This window comes from Globicephala melas, chromosome 13, assembly GCF_963455315.2.
Source record: "Globicephala melas chromosome 13, mGloMel1.2, whole genome shotgun sequence".
Classification (NCBI taxonomy): Eukaryota; Metazoa; Chordata; class Mammalia; order Artiodactyla; family Delphinidae; genus Globicephala; species Globicephala melas.
In genome coordinates this window covers 72,670,817-72,695,475 of record NC_083326.1, presented here as the reverse complement: position 1 = coordinate 72,695,475, position 24,659 = coordinate 72,670,817, and the positions used below count along the sequence as shown (strand labels likewise).

General features: G+C 55.6%; 1 protein-coding gene across 2 annotated transcripts in view; it reads left to right on the top strand.

Annotated features, from left to right (window-relative positions):
• Positions 1 to 416: 416 nt before the first annotated feature.
• Positions 417 to 24,659, top strand: part of TRPV4 (transient receptor potential cation channel subfamily V member 4) — a 36,591-nt gene continuing 12,348 nt past the window's right edge. The window contains exons 1-6 of one of the 2 annotated variants that reach the window (XM_060310302.1): positions 417 to 486; positions 14,005 to 14,894; positions 17,874 to 18,046; positions 22,633 to 22,785; positions 23,498 to 23,638; positions 24,266 to 24,564. In XM_060310302.1, coding sequence (XP_060166285.1) covers positions 14,512 to 14,894; positions 17,874 to 18,046; positions 22,633 to 22,785; positions 23,498 to 23,638; positions 24,266 to 24,564 — 1,149 coding nt within the window. In that variant the 5' untranslated portion in view covers positions 417 to 486; positions 14,005 to 14,511. Of the gene's footprint in view, positions 487 to 12,548; positions 14,895 to 17,873; positions 18,047 to 22,632; positions 22,786 to 23,497; positions 23,639 to 24,265; positions 24,565 to 24,659 lie in introns of those variants that run through there. The other variant, XM_030860606.2, reaches the window with a different exon arrangement.

Below are 24,659 nucleotides of genomic sequence, written 5' to 3'. Positions count from 1 at the left end.
CTCCTGGACGTGGAGCTACCTGAGGCCCGGGACCTACCGCAGACCTGTCTCTGGATTGTCTGCTGAATGAATGAACGAGCGAAAGCGGTGAGCAATCAGCGAGATGCCCTTTAACAGATAAGGAAGGAGTCCCAGGCTGGAGAGGTCAGGAGTCCATGATCTCAGGATCCCAGCCAGAGCCCCTTCCACGGAGCGCCTGCCCTCTACCAGGGATCATGACGCCCACTTTCCAGGTGAGAAAACTGAGGGCCCGCCTCTGTTCCCCGCAGGGGAGCCGATCCCGGGTGCGGGGTAGGCTCGGTGCCACAGCTGCAGGGCGGGCGGGGTGGGCGGGGTGCAGTCCGCGGGCGGCGCGCGAGGTGGAACCTGAGCTCGGGGAGGAGGGACGCGGCGGCGGCGGCGGCGGCGGGTGGGACGGAGCGGGGCCGGCTGCCGGGATTCAGGAAGCGCTGTGCTCCCGGCCGCCGGCGCGGAGCCCTCCCGGAGGTGAGTGGGGCCTGGAACTTCGGGGCGGGGACCCCGGGAGGGACGGCCCAGCCGAGGACCTCGCGCTCCTCCGGGCACGTCTTGGAAGCTGCGGAGTGGTGGCCTGGAGCGCGGGAGGCGCGGGACCCGCGGGGGGCCCTTGGGCCGGGCACCACCTCTCTGGGCTTGGGTTTTGTTACCTGCGAAGAGGGCGCCAACGTGGGCTCCGGGCCCAGGTCCCCCAATATCCAAGCCCAGGAAGCAAACACAGAAGGCCCTGCAGCCCACCCCGGAGTCACCTCCTTTTTGGAGAGCTTGGAAGAGGGAGTTGGGGTCCTGAGGTTTGCCCCCCACCTCTGGGAGGGAATTGGGAGCCTGGAACTTCCAAAGGCCACTTCTTAGTTACTGAGCCCCAGAGAGATGGCTCTTTCCCCGCAAGAGGCAGGAAAATCTTTAACCTCCCCTCCAGCTATGCCCTGGAGACTCCTGGGAGGTCTCTGAAGACGGGGAGAGACCTCCCATCCTCCCCGCCTGGCTGGCCGTTCCAGCCACAGGCACCCCTGCCTGGCCCAGCCCCAGCGGGTTTCTCCATCTGTCTTCCCCATTTTGCAGATGAGGAAACTGAGGCTCTCAGGTCGGGGATGTAGCCAAGTGGAATTTACACCCAGGGCTGTCCGGCTCCAGCGTCCTCCCTGCCTGGTGCCCAGGGGGTGTCTTGGAAGTTACCCAGGAGGGGCTGGGCTTATGGCTGCCGAGTGTCTGCAACAAGGGCTTCTGCTGGGAGCAGGGGTAGGGGCCTGATGCCGTGTGTGAGCTTTGATCTGGGACGCTAAGACCCACTGGAGGGTTTAAGCTTTGCCACTTTATCTCTGGGGCGGGGACAGCGGGGTGAAGAGGTGGCCTCTTCTGAGAGGTCAGGTACTAGGGTCGGCCCAGGTCACCTGTGAGGTTAAAAGTGGGGCTTGTGTGGGCCCGAACCCTCACTCTGCCACCCCACTACTGTGTGACCCTGGGCTGCTCCCTCAGCTGCCTGAGGGACAGAGAGCTCATCTGGAAAATGGGGTCGGCTGAAGGTGAACCCTGGGGCTGAGGTGAGGACAGCGGACCTGTGAGGGGACCCACGCCGTGCCTGGAGCCCCAGCTGTTACTATGCTTGTGCTGTTGTTGTAACGTCTTCTTAATGGAAGGGGGTGAGAAAGGTTATTGGCCATTTCCGCATTTCTCTGCATCATTCTGTTTGAGTGACAGTGGGAACCAGAAAGGCTGGGGGCCCCTTTTCCCACCTTCATTGGTCAATCGGAGCGGGGAGGGGCTCCCAAGACACATGGCAAATGGCGGTCATGGGCCAGTCAGGCTCACGTTTGTGAAAGCAGGGTGGGGTCATTCTGAAGTGGAGTTTTCCGAGGTTTAGGGAATGGGCACCTGAGGAAGAAGCGTGCAAGAGAGCCCCAGTGGAGATGCCTGGGATTCCCCAAGTTAAATCCAGACCAGATGCCTTACATCCGGGCCGCGGCTGTGGACACCGCCGCCACCTCCTCAGGTGTGAGCTGGGCCTCAGCCATTTCCTTTGTCCATCGAACCCTCCGGGAAAGCCATCCTGTGCCAGCCCTGGGCTGGGCACTGAGGCACTTCAGACCCAGACTAGCCCCAGCCCGAGGGGCGTGAACTGAGCGGTCCAAGAGAGCCGGTGAGATGGGAGAAAGGGCTGCCTCTCTCCCACGGCTGCCTCCCTGACCCTGGGGTTGCCCCTCGTGCCAGCTGTGGCTTCCAGCAGGAGCCCCCACACCAGACCTGAGGGCGCCCAGCAAGGGATCACTGTGCTGGATGCCGTGAGTGGGGGCCAGGAGAGCGCTCTGGGGGTGGCACTGTGGCGACCCAGTACCCGGGACGGCTTGATCAAGGTGGCACTCGAGCCTCACCTGGAGGAATAAATGCAGATATTGGGCAAAAGGGGTTTTAGGTAAAGACCTGACTTCTACCTGTCACCAGGTGGTAAGACTAGGGTTTGGAGAGCTGAGACATCCTCCTGTTTGTCTGGAGTGTGTGACATGAACAGGAAGGACAGGGGATCAGACAGGCAGGGACTGGGTCAGACCCAGAAACCCTACAGGGGTCCAGGCTGGGAAGGACATGCCGGATGTGTGGTCTTGAAAGGTCCGCAGAGTGGGGGCCAGGCGGGGAGGCCGGTCCCCAGGCAGGGGAAGCCATCCAGGCCAGAGGTGTGAGGCCCCAGGTAGGGACTGGCAGGGGCGGCTGGAAGGTGTAGGAGGGAGAGAACCATGCAAGCCTTGGCCTCACTGCACCTGGCACGTGGTGCTCAATAAATCACTGTTGCACGGTTGAGTGACTGAAAACATCGTTTTGAGAGGGCCAGAGTCCTTTGAGGTCCTTCGCGTGTTCCCAGGAGGGAGGGGGCCACATGGAGCAGGCAGCTCTACCCCTCCCAGGCCCACGGCCTGCTGTCTGCCTCAGTTTCTCCCATTTGACTCCGGGAAAGACACTCCAGGCCCCTCCCCAATTCATGGGGGCCCAGGGACTAGCTCCTCTTCTTGTCACACACACGATCTGGGGAGCCAAGGGAACATTTCATGCTAGCAAGCCCTCTGGAATGCTGTGTGTCACCAAGTTGGGGTGGAATTCACCTGTTAAAGATTAATTCAGATCTCTTGAGATGCTTGTGGTCCTGGGCCCCGCAGCTGCCGCTCTGAACTCTGGGTGCAAGGTTCTTTCTGGTTTTAGCCAAGCGTGGGCTGCATCAGTGGTCCTTACGATGGTTGCGAACATTTATTGAGCACTTACTGTGTGCCAGGCACTGAGCCCAACACTCAGTACATTTGGATGCAAGGCTGGGATTATACCCATTTTTGAGAGGGAGGAACTGAGGTCAAGGTGGTGAAGTTGCTTGCCCAGCTGGGAAGGGCCGGAGCTGGGATCTGAACTCCATTTATCTGATTCTAAACTCCATGCCCTTAACTTCCAAAGTGGCCTTTCCGCATTTGTCTGGATCTGGGGTCATGGGAAGTTCGTCTGCACTTTAGAGATAAGAACCTGAATTGTTCAGACAGGCCTGGGTTTAAATCTGAGGCCTGCTGCCTTCTCACCAGGGGAGCTCGGGCAAGTCACCTCATCTTTCTGAGCCTCGGTTTCCTCATCTGTCAACTGAGGCTGTCAACCCCCTCTTCGCAAGGACAGTCCAGGGCACACAGATGGGCTCTGAGCATTACCGTCTTCCTCATCCTGTCCCCCGGCCTGTGCCAGGGTGCCTTTTCCTCCAGCTCATCTCCCTGAGAACCCCTCTGTGGCAGGAAAGCAGGTGGAAGGTAGCAGGGGCAGAGCTAGACTTGCATTGGGGCAAGGGGTGCTGGCTTTTCAGCGACAAAATATTTACGGGCATTGGCTGAGTGCCAGGACCGCCAGAGTTTCCTGCTTTCCTAATGTAATGCTACCTGGTTCAGATCCCGGCTCTCAGTAAGTCCCCTTACTTCTTCTTGGGCCTCAGTTTCCTCATCTGTAAAATGGGATAATGTTAATGCCTGCTTCGTGGGGTGGTTGTGGACAGTCTCCAGAGCAACACGGACTGTTCAGTGTGTAACGAGTGTCTGTTGCCTGACAGTCCCCTTGATGGTGTCACGGCATCACCCCCACTGGCGGTGGGCAGGGCAGGAATACTGAGTCCCATTTTACAGCAGAGGAAAGAAGTAATTTGCTCAGAGAGGCTCAGAGTGAGAAGTAATTTGCCTAGGGATGCCCCGCTGGCTCATGGGAGAGCTGGACCTGAAAGCCAGATCCCAGTGACTGGACACCTTGGGTCCCTGAAAACCCAGTGGGTGGCTCAGCTTCCTTCCTGGAAGGCCACTGGACTCTCCCCTCTTGGAGTCTGACCCACCTCTGTTCGCGTCCCAGCTTGGCCACTTGCTGCGGTGTTCCTGGGGCTGCCACCTGGGGTTTGCTGGAGGTCAGAGCTCTGCCAGTTGGGGAGATCTGGGTTATTCTGACTGCCACTCCTGCCCCGGCCTGGACTCCCCCTGCCTTGGGTGCCCCTGAGCTGTCACCCTGGCCGAGCAGGAATGAGGAAGGGAGGCCAGGCCCTCGCTTTCACTGTGACTCTGACTTCCTTCCCACCCCTGAGCCCCTTCCTGGTCATCGGCTTCCCCTTTCTGCTCCGAGCCCTGCCCACTGCAGGCTGTGTGACCTCAAGCAAGTCACCCCACGTCTCTGAGCATGTTTCCTCAATTGTGAGGGATGGTCACAGGCGGCACGCCAGGGGCATAGGAGGCGCTCACAGGTCTGCTCCAGGTGAGGTCAGAGGGTGGGAGAGGCTACGGAAGGAGGTGGTGGTGTGGTGGGGCAGACAGGAGGGCCATTGACCAAACGGGAACATGCTTATTTTTCTTCGGGTGGTGAGTAACAGCCGCCCCTCCTGCCCCCACCCTTGCTGCCGCCGCACAAAGGGTCCTCAGTCTCACTGGACGCCTGTTTTTCCCTGAGGGTGGAGTGGCCTGGCTTCCACCCGGCTGACCTGGAGGGCTGACCACCTTCTGGGACAGCTCGTCAAGGGTATATATGGGAGGGGGCTACTTCCAACGTGTGTCCCCGATGGGCTCCACAGGCTCAGGGGGACCCCGGTGGGCAAGGGGCCAACTGACGTCAGACAGGGACCGGTTTGCCCGTTCACTCCTGTCCCTGTGTCCCTTGGCAGAGAGGAGGGGCTGAGGAATACCTGTGGACAGAGTGAATGGTGAAGGAAGGAAGGAATGAGTGATTGAACAGATGAATCAGCAAGGCGGGGGCATCAGGAGAACCCGCCTGCTCAGATTCAGACTTGGGTTTGGGCAAGTGTCCTGGCATCTCTGAGCCTCAATTTCCTCATCTGCAAAATGGACTCATGATAGCTGCCACCTCATGGGGGGACATTGAACCTCATAGGTCAGAGAGCCCAGCACGCAGTAGGTGCTCAATAAATTATGTTAAAGGATGGGAGGGAGGAAGTTAGCTAGCTGGGTAGAGGTTCAGCTGTGGAGATCTGTCTGCCCTGTGGAGAATGACTTAGCTGTTTGTGATTCCTTTCACTTATATACATGAGTTCATTCATTCGTTTGTTCATTCATTCAGCAAGTATATCTTGGATAGATACTATGTGCCAGGCCCTGTCCTAGGCACTGGGGACTCAGTGGTGACTGGAACAGAAGAGGTCCCTGCCCTCCTGGAGCTCGTGTCCGCGTTCCCATCATTGGGGGCTGCACTTTATGAGGCCCTGACACCCACAGTGACCATGCAACCCAGCAGTAGGTGCTGTGATTAGTTCGCTTTTAGAAATGAGGAAACTGAGGCTCAGAGAGCTGACATAATCTGCCTGGGGTCACACAGCTACTAAGTGGCAAAGCCACGATCGAAACTCTAAGTCTTTTTGTGCCGTGCCCGCTTGCCCCGTGACTTCCAAGGGGCGTGGCATTTAGAAAGATGACCCCAGGGAGAGGGTTTCATAGACCCTGAAGGGATGAACTCAAATGAGCTTAAAAGCAGGTGGTTGGAATCCCAGCCACATTCCCTTCCTGTTGAGTTGTGACCTCGGCTGGGTCTCTTGGTCTCTCCAAGCCTCAGTTTGCTCATCTGTGAAATGGGGATGAGAAGTAAACGCGAGAGCGCTCAGCACTTGATGGGTGTTGGATAAATGTCAGCCCCTCCCCTCCATTCTCCCCAGACGTGGTTTATTCATCTGACCATGGAGACGATGATATCTAACTTCTAGAGTTATTTTTTGGATTAAAAGAGATAGAAGATGCTGTGTGACATGTACCAATGGGAGGATAGGCACTGCTGATGTGGGATTTCAGGCCTTACTCTCAGCCATAATTCCAAGCAGTTAGCCAGAGACGCAGCCTACTGTTGGCATAGGCTGGTGAGGCTGGCTGGGGCAGAGACAGGATCTCAAACTGGTTTTCTGCTGCCTGGGGCTCCCTTCCCGGCTCCTGCCCGACCCATTCATTCCACGGTGTCTGCTCTCTTCTCTGACTTGGTCACCTCGAGAGTTTTGCACGTGGGTATGAGGTGGAGGGGTGTGTGTAGGTATGGTGGGTGGGTATCCTGTCTCCTCTGGGCCTCAGTCTCCCAGCTAGGAAATGGGGCCGTGATGGAAGAGAGATGGAAACGAGGAGGGGAGAAAACCTTTTCAGAAGGCCAAGGCTTCATGTAGAGTCACAAGTCCTGGGTCACGTCTCCCCAGCTGTAAACTGAGGGCATATTAACTATGAAAAGGCAGCTGCCTTTTGTTAACATTTACTACGCACCAGGCGCTGTCTTAAACTCTTGAATTATCAACTCAATCAATTATCTTCCATTATCATTCAATCCTCACAACAGCCTTTTGGTGTAAGAGCTATCATTTTATTTTTTAATTCAAAGCGTGAATGTAGAGTCCAACCAATAACTATAAAGCAAATATGGGTTCACCCCTCCCAGGTGGCAGTAATTGTTTCGCCCATTGTACAGATGAGGAAACTGAGGCCCAGAGAGAGATGACTTGCTCCCAGTCGCCCTGCCAGGAAGTGGCAGGTGGGGAAGAGGACATAGGTTAGGTAGTTTCTGAGGCCACAGAATCCTCTCTGGGGGGGGGGCTCTCTGTGGCTGTGACTGTCCTCCAGGAGAGGGGCTGGGCTAGGGAGAAGGGGCCTCCGTCTTCCTAGCTGGATCTGGGTAGCATCACGCTCTGAGCAGGGCTGAGTTAGAGGGTGGAATCCAGGGCTGTGCTCTGATGGGAGGGGGCGAGGCAAGGGAAGAAGGAGCCGGAGCCTCCTGGGACAGGGACTTCATGTCCTTGAGCCCCTGCTCTGTGCCAGCCCCTGTGCTGGACCCTTTATGAGCGTCTAACCTCACGACGTTCCCTTGTTGCACCGAGGAAACTGAAGCTCCGGGAGGGGAAGTGACTTGTCTGAGGTCACCAAGCTGGGAAGTGTTATTGAGATGGAATTCACATGCATCTCACCCTTTCAACGTGTACAATTTAGTGGCTTTGTAGAGTGTTCAGAGTTATACAGACATCACCACTGTCTAGTTTCCGTGCCTGTTCATCACCCCCAAAATGAACCCCGTATCCGCTAGCAGTCCCTGTCTCCCCCCTCCCCCAGCCCCTGGCAACCACTAACCTGATTTCTGTTGCTATGGACGTGCCTATTCTGGACATTTCGTGTACATGGGATCCTATCACATGTGGCCTTCAGCGTTGTTCAGCGTGTGCTCTTAACCCATCCGGCCACACTGCCTCCTGGTGGCTCCCACCCTGGGGCCAGGGACCTTGGAAGCAAATGCGTGCCCGTGAGAGCTCAGGGGGGTATTTGCGTGCACTGTTGGAATCCCTCTGGCCAAGGACTTGCAGAAGGACCAAGTAACTGCCGTGGTCACATTGGCCTTGCCCTCTGTGGGGCCCAGTGAGTCACCCCAGCCCTTCCCCGCCTGGGCACCCTCCTGGGTGGGGGGACCCGACAGGACACTGGGGCTCTGTCAGGCCTGGTCAGGCAGCCACTGTGCAGCAAACAGGAAGCGGGCTGGGCTGAGACCTGCTAGGTAAATACAGGCTGTCTGGGGAAGGTGCCCGGCATGGCGTGATGCCCCCTGTTGCTGCCGCCCGCCAGGGCCCAGGGAGCCTCGGGCAGCTTGGCAGGCAGTGGGTTTTGCCTGGCCAAGGGGCTGAGCTCCCAGTGGCAGCTGCTCTGAGGTGGCTGCCAGAGTCCCAGGCTCTGGGCCCAGCCACTCCGCCCTCCCTGGCTATCATACCTTCCTTGGTCCTCAGTCTGTCAGTTCATCTTCTACTAATGATGATGTAATGATACCGGTGATGCTGACAACAGCCATCATTACTGGGTGTGTGCTCTCTGCTGGGTGCTACCTTCTTTAACCCTCTCAGCAACCCGGAGATAGGTGCTATGATCATCACCACTTACAGGTGAGAAAACAGAGGCACAGAAAGGCCAGTGACTTGCCCAGGGTCACACAACCGGTGAGTGGGCAGTTTGCCTCTGGGGCCCCTGGTTCCCACCACTCACCCGAAACCACTCTTCTTCCACCCCCATCTTCCACCCTTTTCTTCTCGAGTCTCCTGGTCCTTGTAAAGTATCCACTGAAGGCATAGGTCCTGGGGCCACGTGGATCCTAGACCTGCTTCTGCCTCTAAGGAGCTGGGCAACCCTGTAAGAGTGACTCCACCTCTCTGAGCCTCAGTTTCCTCACCTGGAGGGAGGGGGGTTGGACAGAGCCGGTGTTTTCTCTCTCGGCACCAGCAAACCTTGGGATCCATCCTCATCTTCCTCCCCATCTCCCCATCCGCCCACCCACTCACCCATCTTTTCTTCCTTCCCACCTTTCTTCTCTGATGCCTCAGGCTGCACCGTTCCTCAGTGCCCCCTGCTCTTTCCCAGCTCCGTACCCTTGACCTTGCTCTCTCCTCTGCTCTTGTATCCCATTCCACTTGTCAAGCCCTCCTCCTTGCAGCCCCTCCCTGTGCCCGTCAGGTTTAGTGCTGCCTCCTCCCACCTTCCTCCTTCCAGAACTTCAGAGGACCTTGCCTTGCAGTGTAAGAACTTACTGATGCCTCGGCACGATGCTGATTGCTGGGGAGACAGCAGACACAAAAGAGTCCCTCCTTCATGGAACTCAAAACTAGAGGAGAAGAGAGAAGATGAATAAAAGAATGATATAAGTAAAGGTCAAAGTCTAATCATGAGAAGCGCTATAAAGAGAGGCACAATTTGCTCTAAGAGTGAACACAAGGGAGCCGGTTTAGACTGTGGGGGGGGGTGGCAGGAGGGCTTTTCAGAGGAAGTGCTGGTTGAGATGATACTCAAAGAAAGGGTTAGTGGAGGAAGTACATCCCAGGCAGAGGGAACAGCCCAGGCAAAGGCCTGGAGGGGGAAAGCCATCTGCCTTCCCTCCTAGACTGTGAATTCCCTGAGCTTCCACTCCTGTTTGCCCTGCAAGCAGGTGGCACTCAGCAGCTGGAGTGCACTGATCCCAGCTCCCTGGAATTCCTCCCCCAGGGGTAGAGCAGCCCCTGCACGCCTAAACTTGCCCCCAGATTTAAGCAGCTTTCCTTGGTCACGTAATCAGGAGGATGGGATTTGACATTACGTGCCAGGGTTTCCACGAGATCAGGCAAAGCCACAGGGTAACGGTGAGGATGGGTCCCTTCTTCTACCCTCTGCGTGGGGACAGGGGGATGGAGCAAGAGACTTCCACCCCACCCCTGCTGAGGCCGGGATTCTCAGAAGGCACCTGCCGTTCACGTAGTCTTGCGGTTTGCTGTTTGCTGAGGGCTTACTCTGTGCCGGGTGCTTGACTCAATTCATATAATCCTCACGGTGACCCAGTTAAGTTCCTCAAGGAAAGGTGAGGCAGGCGAGCCTCGGAGAGGCTAAGTCAGTCTCTCAGGCTCCTCCAGCTGATGAGTGGTGAGTCTGGGAGCCAACCCGCTGCTCTGACATCAAAATGCAAGTTCTTTCCATGCCCCCTTAGCTCCTGCCAGGTGCCCCCTCCTTAGGGGGGAGGGATCGTGGGTTTGGCTGCTCTGACTGAGTCCGCAGGGCCATCAGAGGCATGCATGACCTTCAGCCATGTTTCTGGAGAGCCTGGAGTCTGACCCAGGCAGAGAGGAAGGCTTGGGGACCCTGGCTCAGCACTGTATCTCCTCACCCCGCCCGGGACCCCCGCACCCCTGACCTCGGCCACTCCCGAGCCCTTCTGGTCTAACCAGCTCTTGCCACCAGACGTGCCTCAGCCTCTTGCTTTGTCTATAGCGGTTTCTTCTGTTTTCCCACCAGGTCAGCCCCAGCAGGGCAGGAGTTCTTTGTCTTGCTGACGTCTGTGTCCCCAAGACCTGGCACACAATAGGTGCTCAATAAACATTTGTTGAGTAAATACATAGGTGAATGGTTTCCAGTCCTGCTGCTTGATGCTAAAACAAAAACATTTGAAATCTGCTGCGTTAAGTGAACACAGCGGTCACACAGTGTGTGGGGATGTCCACGCTCTGCCTAAATGTCCTTCGCTGAGCCCCAGACATGCTCCTGGTGCCATCTGGGCGCTACCTGCTGCAAAGGCATTCCCAGGGGCTCACAGCAGGCAAGCCGGCATGTGCCGGATCACATGGGGAGAGACAGGAAGAAACATACACGATATTTACACACAGAGGAGATGAAGGAGGACTCTCAGCCTCTCTCCTGCCCTGTACCCCTCCTTCCCTCTAAATCTGGCATGGGTTTGGAATGTGTAATAACAGCCTACAGGGCAAATTAGAACAGGGAGTGAACTCTATCCCCAACCACAGAGAACAGGGCAGTGTTTGGGGAGGGGATGGCCACAGAGCAGGCTGTGTGTGTGTGTGCACGCACGCACATGTGTGTACACGTGTATATGTGTGTGGATGTGCATAGTGGTGTCTGTACGCACTTGGGTTGTGTGGTGTGGAAGGAGTCCAAGGTTCGGAGTCCAGAGGCCTTCTTCAAGGCCGTTCGTTCACTCTCCGTGTGGCATCTCAGAGTCAGTTTCCTCAGCTGTAAAATGGGAGGCTCTGGCCGGTTAACCAAGGGAGAGGCTGGGAGGGCTTGGTGAATGTTAACCTGGACCGTGAATGCCAGGCTGTAGTCCTACCACATGTGTGTGCCCGGCAGGCGGGGTGGTGAGGAGGGCAGGTAAACTGGGACCGTATCATAATGGCGACGATGATTAAAGTATTTGTCAAGTGCTTATTAGGTGCCCAAGAGACACCTGACTTGTCCATTACAGCAGCCCTATGGGATAGAAGCTGTTTTGCAACCCTCATTTTATTGTAGGGAAACCAAGGCTCAGAGAGATTAGCATGAGCTGAGAATAATAACCCTTACCTCCCGGGGCTGTTGTGCACCTTGAACAAGATATTCTAAGGGTCTGGTGTGGCGCCTGGCTCCCAGGCCATGCCTTCAACTGAGGGGTTAGGGTAGCCCAGGCTCCACAGCCAACTGCCAGGATTTGAATCCTGGTTCTGTCACTAACCTGCTGGGTGGCCTCAGACAAGTCACTTAACCTCTCTGAGCCTCAGTTTCCTTCTCTGTGAAAGGGGAATTATAGCAGTACCTACCTCCAGGGCAGGATTTCTCAACCTCAGCACTATTGACTTTTTGGGCTGGGTCGTTCCTTGTGGTGGGGACTGTCCTGTACATTGTAGGATGTCTGGCACTATCCCTGGTCTGCCTTGACCCCCTAGATGCCAGTAGCCCCCTCTCCTCTGCGCAGTGTGACAACCAAACATGTCTTCAGACATTGCCGAGTGTCCCTGGGGAGCAGAAGGGCCCCCAGCTGAGAACTGCTGGTCTAAGGTTGCAGTGAGGACCGGTTGAGAGTGCGCGTATGAAGCACTTGGGCCCATCAGAGCCACATAATCACGATGAAGATGGGGGTTTAGTTCAAAATTGCTACTTCACCATAATTAATATGTTCATACTGATCTCTATGTGTCTTGTCAAGGCTACGAGCAGTGTGTGAGTGGCTGAGGGGGCATTTGAACCTGGGGCTGGCTGACTCCAGACCCCTTGTTGTGGAGTCCGCAGAAACCCTGGATGCCATCTGAGTTGAGATTTCTTAGGGCAGGGGGTGCAGGCATGGCGGGGGTTTGAGCGGCTGCCTCCTCTGCCCCCACCTAAGGCAGGGGCTGTCCTGCCCCCGTGGGACAGGGGTGCAGTAATAAGGAGGGTGTTAACAGCAGAAGCACGTGCCCAATGCCTCCTCTTCCCTTGACCCTGGGTCCCCATTGAGGTGAACAGGACTGGGCCGGGGGAAGTCTAATCTTCCCCCTCAATGCCTGCACCCCAGTGGACACCCTCTCTGCCTCCACATACCCCCATTCCTTCATTACTAAGCCCAGACTCATGTGGCAGCCACTAGGGGTCTCCCTTTCCCACCTGGCAGGTGGATAGGAACTAATGTCTCCTGAAGTCCTACTAAGTGCTGGCATCCAGTGGGTGCTTCAAATTCCTGAGGGCACTGGCATTTCCCAAGAGCTTTAGGAGGAGGTGTGGTGACCCTGGTTTTACAGGTGGGGAAGCTGAGGCCCAGAGAGAGGAAGTGATTTGCCCAGGATCACGCAGCTGCTAATTAACCAGGGCCAAGATGGGAACTGGGTATATCTGATTTCAGCAACTGTGCTCCTAACCCTTACTTACTCCTTTGATTATAATCATTGACAGCTCCCAGTTTAATCCCAGGGTTGACACTGGACATGCCTGATCTCATTTACTTCTTCCTGCAAACGTATGAAAAAAGCTACTATATTGTACCCATTTTACAAATGAGGAAACTGAGGCTCAGGTAGCTAAGGTCACTTTCTCAAGGTCATGCTGCACATAAATAGCAGAGCTGGGGTTAGAACCCAGGCCTGGAAGACTCTAAAATCTAGGCTCTCCCTACCCTCTGGTGCCTAGAAGGGGGTCTGTCCCCGGCAGGAGCTCTGCCCCTCTGTGTGCCCTGCTGCACCTGCCGAGAGAGGCCTCTTGCAGTGCCCTAGCCTTCCCTCCTGGCAGCCACAAAACAAACAAGGTGGGAACCAATCTTTATTTGTTTTTCTGCTAATGTGTGGGGATGGAGAGATATAGAAAAGAGGGCTTTCCAGACATTTTCCTGCAGCCCGGGTGGGATGGTAGGAGTTCCAGGAAACTTGCCCTTGGTGTCTAGCCCTCCCAGTGGCGTGCTGCAGAGGGCAGGGGGCTGACAGCCAGCAGGGCCTTGTCCCTCCCTTGCCCTTCTCCTGGCTAAAAGTTGGGCCTGGGAGCCAGAGAGAACTGGGTTGAAGTCCAACTCTTCTTACAAGCTATGTGACTTCCCCTCTTTTTATTTATTTATTTATTTTTTGCTATACGCGGGCCTCTCACTGCTGTGGCCTCTCCCGTTGCGGAGCACAGGCTCCGGACGCGCAGGCCCAGCGGCCATGGCTCACGGGCCCAGCCGCTCCGCGGCATGTGGGATGCTCCCGGACCGGGGCACGAACCCGCGTCCCCTGCATCGGCAGGCGGACTCCCAACCACTGCGCCACCAGGGAAGCCCATGACTTCCCCTCTTAAAGCTCCATTTTCCTCATCTGACAAATGGGAACAAATAATACCTTTGTCATCAGGTCGTGTGTCCCTGGGGCACCCTTCTAGGTGTCAGGGACACAGGAGTGAACGAAACAGATGCATTCCCTATCTTCTGGTGCTCACAGCTCAGGAATTAACGAATCTCATGAACAAATGGTCAGGGAGGGCTTCCCAGAGGAATGGACATGAGCTGGGATCGCAGGTGGGCAGGAGTTAACCAGGCAAAGAGGGGAGGGAAGGGGTCAGCGCTTGGCACTGGGGAGCAGAGTGTGTGCACTGTGGGAAGTTAACTAAATTCTCAGAACCTGGGTTTCCTGTTCTGTGAAATGGGGTCATAATGACGGTGCTGGGAACTTGAGGGCTACTGACTCCCACAGTGGGTTCGTGAGTATCTCTGAGCACCTAGTGTCCCTGAAGCATAGATGTGGTGGTTCTGTTTTAGTAGGTGCTTACGGTGTGGCAGGCGCGGCACTGGCCGCTGGAACACGTGCTCTCTGCTTCAGCATCCCCATTTCACAGGTGAGGAAACCGAGGCTGTGACCCATCCACTTTCGCATCACATGGTTGCTAAATGTGGAGCTTGGAACTTGAATCCTGCTCTGGGGGCCCCGAAGCTGGCTTGGTTGGCCAGGAGTAGGCCCCAGGCTCCAGATCTGGGGACCCAGTGTGACTCTGATGCCCTTTCTCCTCCAGCTAACATCCAGGGTAGCTGGACCTGAGGCAGACTCATGTTTCCAGGTCCCTGAAAGAGGCTCTGTTGCAGCTCCTGCCGGGGGCTGGCGGCCAACCACATCTGGGAGTGGCCACCCTGAACCCCTGTCATTACAACGGTGGCTTTGAAGAAGCTGGCAGCAGTGCTGTTTGCCCACGTGGGAGGGGGCTTCCTGGAGCCGGCCTGACTCCCCTCCTGTTCCCTTACAGGCAGAGCAGTGCAGACAGGTCCAGGGGCAGCATGGCGGATCCCAGCGAAGGCCCCCGCGCGGGGCCTGGGGAGGTAGCTGAGCCCCCCGGGGATGAGAGTGGCATCCCCAGTGGGGAGGCCTTCCCCCTCTCTTCGCTGGCCAACCTGTTCGAGGGGGAGGACGGCTCCCCGTCGCCCTCTCCGGCTGACAGTGGTCGCCCCGCCGGCCCAGGCGATGGGCGACCAAACCTGCGCATGAAGTTCCAGGGCGCCTTCCGCAAGGGGGTGCCCAACCCCATCGACCTGCTGGAGTCCACCTTGTATGAGTCCTCAGTGGTGCCTGGGCCCAAGAAGGCGCCCATGGACTCGCTCTTTGACTATGGCACCTATCGCCAGCACCCCAGTGACAAGCGGTGGAGGAGGAAGGTCATAGAGTGAGTATTGCTGGCTGCCTGGCCGAGGGTCTCCGCCTCTGTATTGAATCCATCCATCCATCCATCCATCCATTCACCCATCCATCCATCCTTCTATCCATTCATTCATTTGTCTACCTATTCACTCATCCATCCATCCACCTATCTGTCCACCTTTCTGTATACTTGTCTATTCATTCATCTGTCTGTCCACTTATCCATCCATCTGTATATCCATCCATCTGTGTATCCATCCATTATCTACTCATTCATTCATCCAGCTACCTATCTTTCCACCTAGCCATCCACTTGTCCAGTCCGTCCATCCATCCATCATCTACTCATTCGAATATCTATCTACCCATCTATCCATCTGTCCCATCTTATCTGGCCAGTCATCCACTCATACAACAAACCTTCCATTTATCCACCATATACTTAGCCAAAATCCATCCATTCTCCCACCTACTCACTGTTTCTGTTCATCCAGCCAGTCAGCTATCAAACTATTCATCATTCATTCATTCATTTCATTTCCATGTCTTTCTTTTGTTCTCTCTTTCTCTGTCATCAGCTACCCACCCTTCCATCTGCCCATCCACTTGTCCAGTCCATCCATCCATCCATCATCACTCATTCAAATATCTATCGACCCATCTATTCATCTGCTGTCTCTCTGCCCAGCCATCAGCCCATGAAAACCTCTCTCAGGCCTGTGTGTGTGTCTGGAGGAGAGTCTTGAAGTCTGCAGATGCCCTGTTGTCACCTGGTCCTCCTCTGTTCCCCCTTGATGATCACAGACTCATTTATGCCCTTGGATGAAGCCCACTCACCTCAGCCCTTGCTTTGTTTCCTTTATTTATTCACTGAGCCGCCGATTTGTTCGGTGACCGTTTCTGGAGCACCCGCCACATGCCAGGTAGGGCGGTTGGCCCTGGGGCTCCAGGGGTGAGTCAGAACAGACGTTACTCCTATCAGCTCAGACACTGAGTAGCTGTCACTGGTACCTTCAGTTTGGAGGACAAGACAGGTAATAAGCAAGTGATTAGACAATTCACTTTTGGGGAGGTGCTGAGGTGGGAGAGGGGAGCTGATACAGAAAAGGTAGTCCAGGAGGGCTTCCTGGAGCAGCTGACATTAAGCCCAACGCTAAGGGGTGAAAAAGGGCAGCCACACAGCGGGGGTGGTGGGAGGAAGGTGTTCCAGGTGGAGGGAAGTGCATGTACAGGGGCCCAAGGCTAGAGGGGCTCAATGTGTCCAAGAAATGGGGCCTCGCAGTCCACATGCTGTACTGGACAAATTGCATAACCTCCACTCAGAGGTGGAAACAGGCCCAGGGCAGCAAAGTGCCCTGGTGTCCCATCCCTCCAAGGTCCCATTGGAAGCTGGTGGACTCCCTGTCTCCCTTTCCCCTCCCTCAGATCCCCTCCTTCAAGCCCTCATCCCCACCATTACCCCAGACAGCCAGGGCTAACGGCTTTACGGGGGCCGCAGAGGAGTTGGGACGTGGCTAAGCGGCTGAGGTCTTCAGAGACCCCGAAGGCTGCCTCGGTGAAGACTGAGGGCGAGGGTGTTACTTCATCTCATTTTTTGGCTCAAAGGTCACAGTTCAGGAGCAGATAAAATGGGGGCTGCCCTAGCCTGTGTGCCCCCGTCGTCAGGAAGCACCTCTTCCCCCTTCCCTGGCCCCCCATCACTGGAGGCCCTGCCCTGGGGTGTAAAATCTGGGGCCCGGGCAGAGGAAGGAGGGAGAGCGGCTGTCCACTCCCCCTGGTGAGCCGCTGGCCTTCTCTGCCCTGAAGCCCCTGCCTCAGTGTCCCTTCCCCCTCTGGCCCTGCCACCTCTGTCGTGGTTCACTCTCTGCTCCCCTACACCCCCTCTTCTCCCTCCCCATCTCCACCTCTTTCTCTTCTCCACCCTGTCTTCATTTCACAGATTGTTCTTCGCCCTTGTATGTTCCGGGCACTGGGTGCGTGAGGACATGACACAGGGCGTCCCTGCCCTCATGGTGCTGCTGCTCCAGCTCTTTGGCTCTCAAAACCTAGCACACAGTAGGTGCCCAATGAGTGTTTATTGAATGACTGAATGAATGTGTTTTTTTCCCTTTTTTCTTTCTCCATCGCTTCCTCTCCCCCAGCCCTCTCCATCTTGTTCTGTCTCCACCTGCCTCTGTAGCTCGGCATTTCTCCCACACATACAGACTCTGGACACACAGTAGGCGCTAAATAATAACAGGAATATCAGCTAACACTTATTGGGTGTTTACTTTGGTGGGGCCTGGACTAAGCACCTATGTGCGTGGCCTCATTTGTCTCAAATGTTTGTTGAATGAATAAATCAAGGAGTGAATGATTGAATAAAAGATAGAGTTGCTTTATCTTTTAGTCTGGTGTTCCTCCTTTATTTTCTTATTATCTTTGTCTCTTCCAGTCTCTGGATTCTTAAGTACTTAGTAAATGACAAATGGATGGATGGTGGGTGGGTGGATGGGTGGGTGTGTGGATGGGTGGATGGATGGATGGAAGAGTGGATGGGTGGATGGGTGTGTGTGTGCGTGGATGGATGGATAGATAGATGGATGGATGGATGGATGGATGGATAGGTAGATGGATGGATGAGTGGATTGATGGGTGAATGGATGGGTGGGTGGATGGATGGATGGATGGATGGATGGATGGATGGGTGGGTGGGTGGGTGGATGGATGGATGGATGGGTGGGTGGGTGGGTGGATGGATGGATGGATGGATGGATGGATGGGTGGGTGGGTGGATGGGTGGGCTGTGTGTTCTTTGTCTGTCTCCAACCAACACACAGGTACCAGGTAGAGTCTATTGGGATAAAACATTCCTTTGTGTCTCCAGATGTCTTTCTCCTCTCAGTCTGGTCCCTCCCTAGGGCTCCAGCTGCCCCCACCCCCCAATCCCTGGGCCCCTAAGTCTAGAGACTGTGGGATGGGCAGAGGATGAGCCCTCCTATCACCCGGCTTCCTCCCCCTTCAGGAAGCAGCCACAGAGCTCCAAAGCTCCCACGCCCCAGCCGCCTCCCATACTCAAAGTCTTCAACCGGCCTATCCTCTTTGACATCGTGTCTCGGGGCTCCACCGCTGACCTGGACGGGCTGCTCCCCTTCTTGCAGACCCACAAGAAGCGGCTGACTGATGAGGAGTTCCGGGGTAAGCCACCCAGGAATAGCAGGTGGGCCAGCTGGGGGTTGGGGGAGGCCTGGCATTGGGGGCCCCCTTTCCCCTCAGCATTTTCCCTTGGGTTAGTGGGCTGCGCTAGCCAGGAAGAGCACTGGACAGGGAGTCTGGTCCTGTGTGTCCTTTACCATATTACTTAACCTCTCTGGGCCTTTGCTGCCTTTCTTTGTTCATTCATTCAGCCTTCATTTATGAAAAGATTAGTGTCATAGGTGAGCAGAGTTTACCCACCTGGATTCAAATCCCAGCATTACCACTTAAGGGACGTGTGGCCTCTCTGGGTCTCAGTTTCCTCATCTGTACCCTGGGGAATAATAATAGCATAGTCCTGGCCTCTGAGGACAGAGAATTCCACAGTGCCAAGCACAAGGCAGCTGGGGTCCCAGGAGCTCCTGCCCCCTCTGAGGGGAGCTCTGGAGTGGGGAGCAGGGCATTCCTGCTTCTGCTTCTGAGGCTCTGCCCCCCTCCCAGCCCAGCTTTCTGGCTCCCCGCTATAGGCTGGAGCCCAGTCACCATTGCCCTGGGACTTACTCAGCCCAGACAGCTCACTCTCCAGCCTCGTCCAGGCTCAGAACATCCACCTCGGGGCACTAGCTTCCTCCGCTACCCCAGGGCTTCCCTGCAAATTGGGGAAGGTGGCCTGTGAGCCTCTCCACCCAAGTCAGCCACCTGCTAAGTGCTGGGTGCCAGGTGAGCTGTAATTAACTGGCCGAGTGACCCCACAAATCCATATAAAATGTCGAGAATTGTGGCAGCTCGGGGCTGACGAAGCTTCAGGGAGATCAGGGGCCATTTTTGGAGACTTTAGGTACTTCCAGTAAATTAAGTGTGAAAGTAGGCTGACGGGGTCTGTAGTATATTTTTCACATATACCTTTATCAACCAGATTCTTCGAACACCAAAACGATACGATGCTGTATTATTGTGTCCATCCGAAGAGAATTACCGGACTTATAAAAAATATTCATTCATGGTACCCAGCCAGGTGCTGTGGCCTCGTTTGGGGCACGAGCTTAGAGTTGTGGAGAGGGTCTCCGTGATGGTGTGAATCTCATTTGGCGATAACCCACATTTAAGCCCCGACCAAATGGCCCCACCTGGCCCCCCAAGTTCACCAGGCAAAAGTGGGGAGCTTTGGTGTGCAGTGAACCCCTGTGAGATGGGGATCATGGCGCCTGTGCTTCGGCGGTCAGAGCAGCGTCAGGCTGGGCTTGCCAAGCCTTCTGGCTTCTGAGTTCAGGACTGAGCTGAAAGGGGGCTCTAAGCCTAGGCTGGGAACCCCCGGGCCAGTGTGTCTGCCTGAGGGTGGGTGGGGGACCCTAAGATAGGCTGGGAGAGGGCCCTGAAATTGTACAGAGTAATGCACCTGTAGAGGGGGATTTACCCTCTACAGGCCCATTAATTAGGCTTCAGGCCCCTTGCTTGCTCTGGCCCCTTGTAGCCCTGGACCTAATCTGGAACTTGTAATTGTGTGTTCGCTTTCATTAACAGGATCCCCAAATTGTGTAAGTCTCAGGCTCCCCAAAACCTGGATTTGCCCCCGCGTGTTTTTCTAGCCAGAGGCTCGTGAGCCAGAGGCTCATTGATTCTTAGGGGAGTCAGTGACCGGCCCGCCCCTCCGCCCACACACAACCTCCAACTTGGCAGTTAACTTAGGGCCCTTAGCTCCAAGCCTCCCCTTATCCCCTCATGGGCAGAGCTACTTCGCCACCTGCTGGTGGAGTCCGTAACTGCAACCCCTCCCCATTTCTGGGTAGCCGCCGTTCTTCGTGTCTTATACCAGGACCCAGGCTGGCAGCCCCGGACCCTGCTACAGCCTGGGCCTCGGAGTGTGGAAGTGCAAATCCAGGGTCTAGTTCCACATCCCACACAAACCACTTGAGCTCCTGTGGTTTGGAATTCCCTGCAGTGCCCAGCTTGCCCCTTCGCTGAATGTGTATTAATTCAACAAGTGGTTATTGGGCACCTACCAAGTGTCAGGCTCTGTGCTGGTGTGGGGCGGAAGTGGTGAGTGAAGCAGACATGACCCTGTCCTCAAGTTGCTCTCAGTCTCGAGGGTGAGACCAACTTGATCAAGCAATCACAGAAATAAATACACAATTACAAACTGTAATTTGTGTCCACAAGAGGCTGTATTGGACAATTTGACCTAATCAGGAAGATCTGGGAGAATTTCTGGGAGGAGGTGACACTTGAGCTAAGTCTGAATGAATTGCAGTTAGCCAGGTAAAAAGAGGTGGAGGAAGGATTAGAGAGGAGGTGAAAGAACAGCATGTGCAAAGGCCCTGTGGCTAAACATGACCAGAGTTGGACTCAGTTGCTATGTGGAAAGTGGATTAAAGGACGTCCAGAGAGGCTGGTGGAAACCAGGCATGTGAGAGAGATGGTGGCTGGGCCAGGTTGGTGGCAGTGGAGATGGAGCGTGGTGGAGGGGTTGGAGAAATAGGTAAAATCTGTGGGACTTGCTGGATGTGGGGAGAAGGGAGGACAAAGATAAGAGTGACACACAAGTTTTGGCTGGCTGGGGACACCATCATCTACGGAGGGGACACATGCAGACCGGGTTGGGCTTTGGGGAGGGAAAGATGATGAGGTCAGCGTGGAGAATCATGAGTTGCCTGACAATTAGAAAACGGACTGATTGAGGTTCCCCTGAGTGCGGGTGTGTCTGGACAGAATCCCCAGGGGCCTCGGCCAGCATTTGGGGTCCCCTCCACCTTATGAAGATGGGGAACTGGAGTCCATTATCATTCGGTACATAGTTACCTGGTGTTGACTCTGGGCTGGGCGCCAGGGGTGTAGCAAAAAGTAAACAGAACAAGGCTTGTCCGAGCAACCTCACTCCTAGGAGCGTGGGACAGAAATTCAGGTCTCTGCGTTTTCACCACTTCCCAGCACCTAAGGAGAGGCTCTAAAGCATTTCTCGTGGCGTAATAAAGGCAGCAGTATTACTTATTGAAGACTCCTATCTGCCTGGCTCTGGGCTCATCAACAAATACCTATTAGCTCATGATTTCCCTTTTATATATATATGTTTATTTATTTATGGCTGCGTTGGGTCTTTGTTGCCGTGCGCGGGCTTTCTCTAGTTGCGGCGAGCAGGCGCTATTCTTTGTTGTGGTGCGCAGGCTTCTCATTGCGGTGGCTTCTCTTGTTGCAGAGCACGGGCTCTAGGCGCGTGGACTTAAGTAGTTGTGGCTCGTGGGCTCAACAGTTGTGGCTCACCTGCTCTAGAGCGCAGGATCAGTAGTTGTGGCGCACGGGCTTAGTTGCTCCGTGACATGTGGGATCTTCCTGGACCAGGAATCGAACCCATGTCCCCAGCATTGGCAAGCAGATTCTTAACCACTGTGCCACCAGGGAAGTCCCACAATTTCCCTTTGTAGCCTCAATTTAGCTAGACAAGAAACTGAAGCAGAAAAGGTCACACAGAAATCAGGAGCAAAGCCCAATTTGAGCCCCCAAAGACCTGGCTCCAGAGCGGGCCCCTCAGCCCACACCTGCCTTTCGCATTCCTCATCCCTTTCCTGATCCCCTTCCTGCATCTGGCCATTTTGCCCCCTGCCTGATTCACAGGTAAGTTCTCTTTTCATTGACTCGCTCTTTTAAAGATATAAATCAACTCCTGTCACCATAAAAATTAATACAAGGGAAAGAAAATTGCAAAGGGACAGTAAGCGTTAGTGGGAGATGTTAAGGACCCATTAGGACAAAACAAAGACTGACTTCACAGGAGGGATTTGTCAAGCGGATGAAACCTTGCACACTCGGGTTTTTAATGTTATTATTGCTGCATCTGCAGAAGCCCCCAAATCCTCGAAGGTAATTTCATGTTCGCTATGGCTCACAGCCTCCACTTTGGGGAATGCTGCACTCCCTCTGCTCCCCTCTAGGGGCACTAGTGTAATCGCTTCATGGGAAAAGGATCTATGTGCAAATAGGCAGGCAAAGACTGCCTCCTGGGTCTGCTTTTAGAGGTTCACAGTCCTCATTAACAGATTAAAGGTTCTGAGAAGTCCTGTAGTGAAGAAATACGGTTGGCATTGTTTAACCCAGCATTCCCCCTTTTTATTTGATTTTTTAAAATTCTCTCCAGATATGCTTTGGTAAACACCAACCTCTCTACAGGCTGCAGCTTCCCACATTTTAAGAAACTTCTGCTCCTGGGCTTCCCTGGTGGCGCAGTGGTTGAGAGTCCGCCTGCCGATGCAGGGGACATGGGTTCGTGCCCTGGTCCGGGAAGATCCCACATGCCGCGGAGCGGCTGGGCCCGTGAGCCATGGCCGCTGAGCCTGCGCGTCCGGAGCCTGTGCTCCGCAACGGGAGAGGCCACAACAGTGAGAGGCCTGCGTACGCCAAACAAACAAACAAAAAAAACTTCTGCTCCTCTGAGTTTATTTGACCTTCTCAGTACCATGGGGAGCAGATAGGGAACAGGCTCGAGAGGAGGACCGACACGGCCAGGACCTCTGGCTCCCTGCCCAGTGCCCTGTCCACAGCTGCCCAGCAGTTTGGGCCACGGGCCGAGCGCCCCTTCTCCCGCATGTCTCTACTCACAGAGCCATCCACGGGGAAGACCTGCCTGCCCAAAGCCCTGCTGAATCTGAGCAACGGCCGCAACGACACAATCCCTGTGCTTCTGGACATCGCTGAGCGCACAGGCAACATGCGTGAATTCATCAACTCGCCCTTCCGGGACATCTACTACCGCGGTGAGGCCCTGGGCTGGGCGGGAGGGGGCGCCGTCTTCACTTGTCCAACCATCCCCCCAACTGAGAGCTTCAGTCTGGGCCCCAAGTGCCAGCACGTCCCCAGGAACCAGTTGTTGAATGAATGAACGGACGAAAGGACAATAACTACCCCTTCCAACTTGGATATTCTGAGTTTCACAATCAAAGGTTCCAAGGTTCCCAGATGCAGTGAGCCAAAGGGGCCGTGAACCTGGAAATCTGGACCCAAGATGCTCTGGTTCTGGATACTCTGAGGCTTTGTTGCAATAGTTCTATGAGCCACCAGCTCAGAGAGGCACAGGTGTCACCGGGGCCAGCTCCCTGGGTCTAAATTCTGAGATCTGTGAATCCAACTTGACCTTCCAGATTCCTGGATATGCAGATTCAAAGGCTGTGAATTTTATATCCCCAATTCTGTGAGACCTTGATGCCGTTGTTTCCTCTAGGATGAAAGCCTCTTATGAGTCTGAAAAGTTCCCACATTTGGGACCCTCCGAGTTGGATATCCCTTGAGCCCAAGATTCTGCTTGCGTGACGCAGCAGATCTGGGACCTCGGGCGTCAGAGACGCCACGTCTGGGAATGTCTGAAGGTCTATTTGCTGCCCTCGGGTGGATTTCTCCCTTTTGCACCCCAGCGCCTCCCACGACTGGTCGGGTCTCTGCCCCCGGTGACTGTCCCCCACCCCATCCCAGGCCAGACCGCCCTGCACATCGCCATCGAGCGCCGCTGCAAACACTACGTGGAGCTTCTGGTGGCCCAAGGTGCCGATGTTCACGCCCAGGCCCGGGGACGCTTCTTCCAGCCCAAGGATGAGGGAGGCTACTTCTACTTCGGTGAGGAGGGGCCCGGTGGGGCCTGGGGCCCACGGGGGAGAGGCTGGGGGCTGGGGGCCTATGGTGGTGCTGGCAGCCCTGAGCCCTCCCCAAACAGCCAGGGCTGCGCTGGCCACGGGCCCAGACAGCACCCGGTACACAGGCCGCCTTACTGGTCTTGGTCACTGAGGTCTTGTCTTTGAGGAGTAGAGCATCACCACACTGCCCTGAGCCTCAGTTTCCCCATCTCTACGGTGGGGATCGTGATGGGATCAGAGGATTGTGATGGGGTATCCCTGCCCCTTAACACTCGCATCCTCCAGTCTGACTTAAGCTGGGACTGATGGTCGGATTGCATCACCGCCATGTCCCAGTTGGACCCATGAAAGATTTTAAATTTCACCCCTGCTCAAAGGCACATGTTATTTGGGGTTCAGGCACAAAGTCCCTTAAAGAATCCCTCACAGCCTCCAAGTCACATGACGCCCCCCCCCCCGGCCCCTGTCTACCCGGGGGCATCGCCTCCAGACACGTGCAGTCAGCCGGGGCTCGTCCACGTTGACCGTGGGCACTGCGTCCATTGTCACGGTGTCTGCCCCTGAGTGTCCGCCCCCGGGGCCCCGTCACTGACCACCCCCTCACCTACAGGTGAGCTGCCCCTGTCGCTGGCAGCCTGCACCAACCAGCCCCACATCGTCAACTACCTGACAGAGAACCCGCACAAGAAGGCGGACATGCGGCGCCAGGACTCCCGTGGCAACACAGTGCTGCACGCACTGGTGGCCATCGCTGACAACACTCGCGAGAACACCAAGTTCGTCACCAAGATGTACGACCTGCTGCTGCTCAAGTGTGCCCGCCTCTTCCCCGACAGCAACCTGGAGGCCGTGCTCAACAACGACGGCCTCTCGCCCCTCATGATGGCCGCCAAGACGGGCAAGATTGGGGTGAGTGCAGGGCCGGGGGCACACACCCATTCTTGCCCCTCCATACACACACACACACACACACACACACAGGGGAGGGACTGCTGCTGGCATGC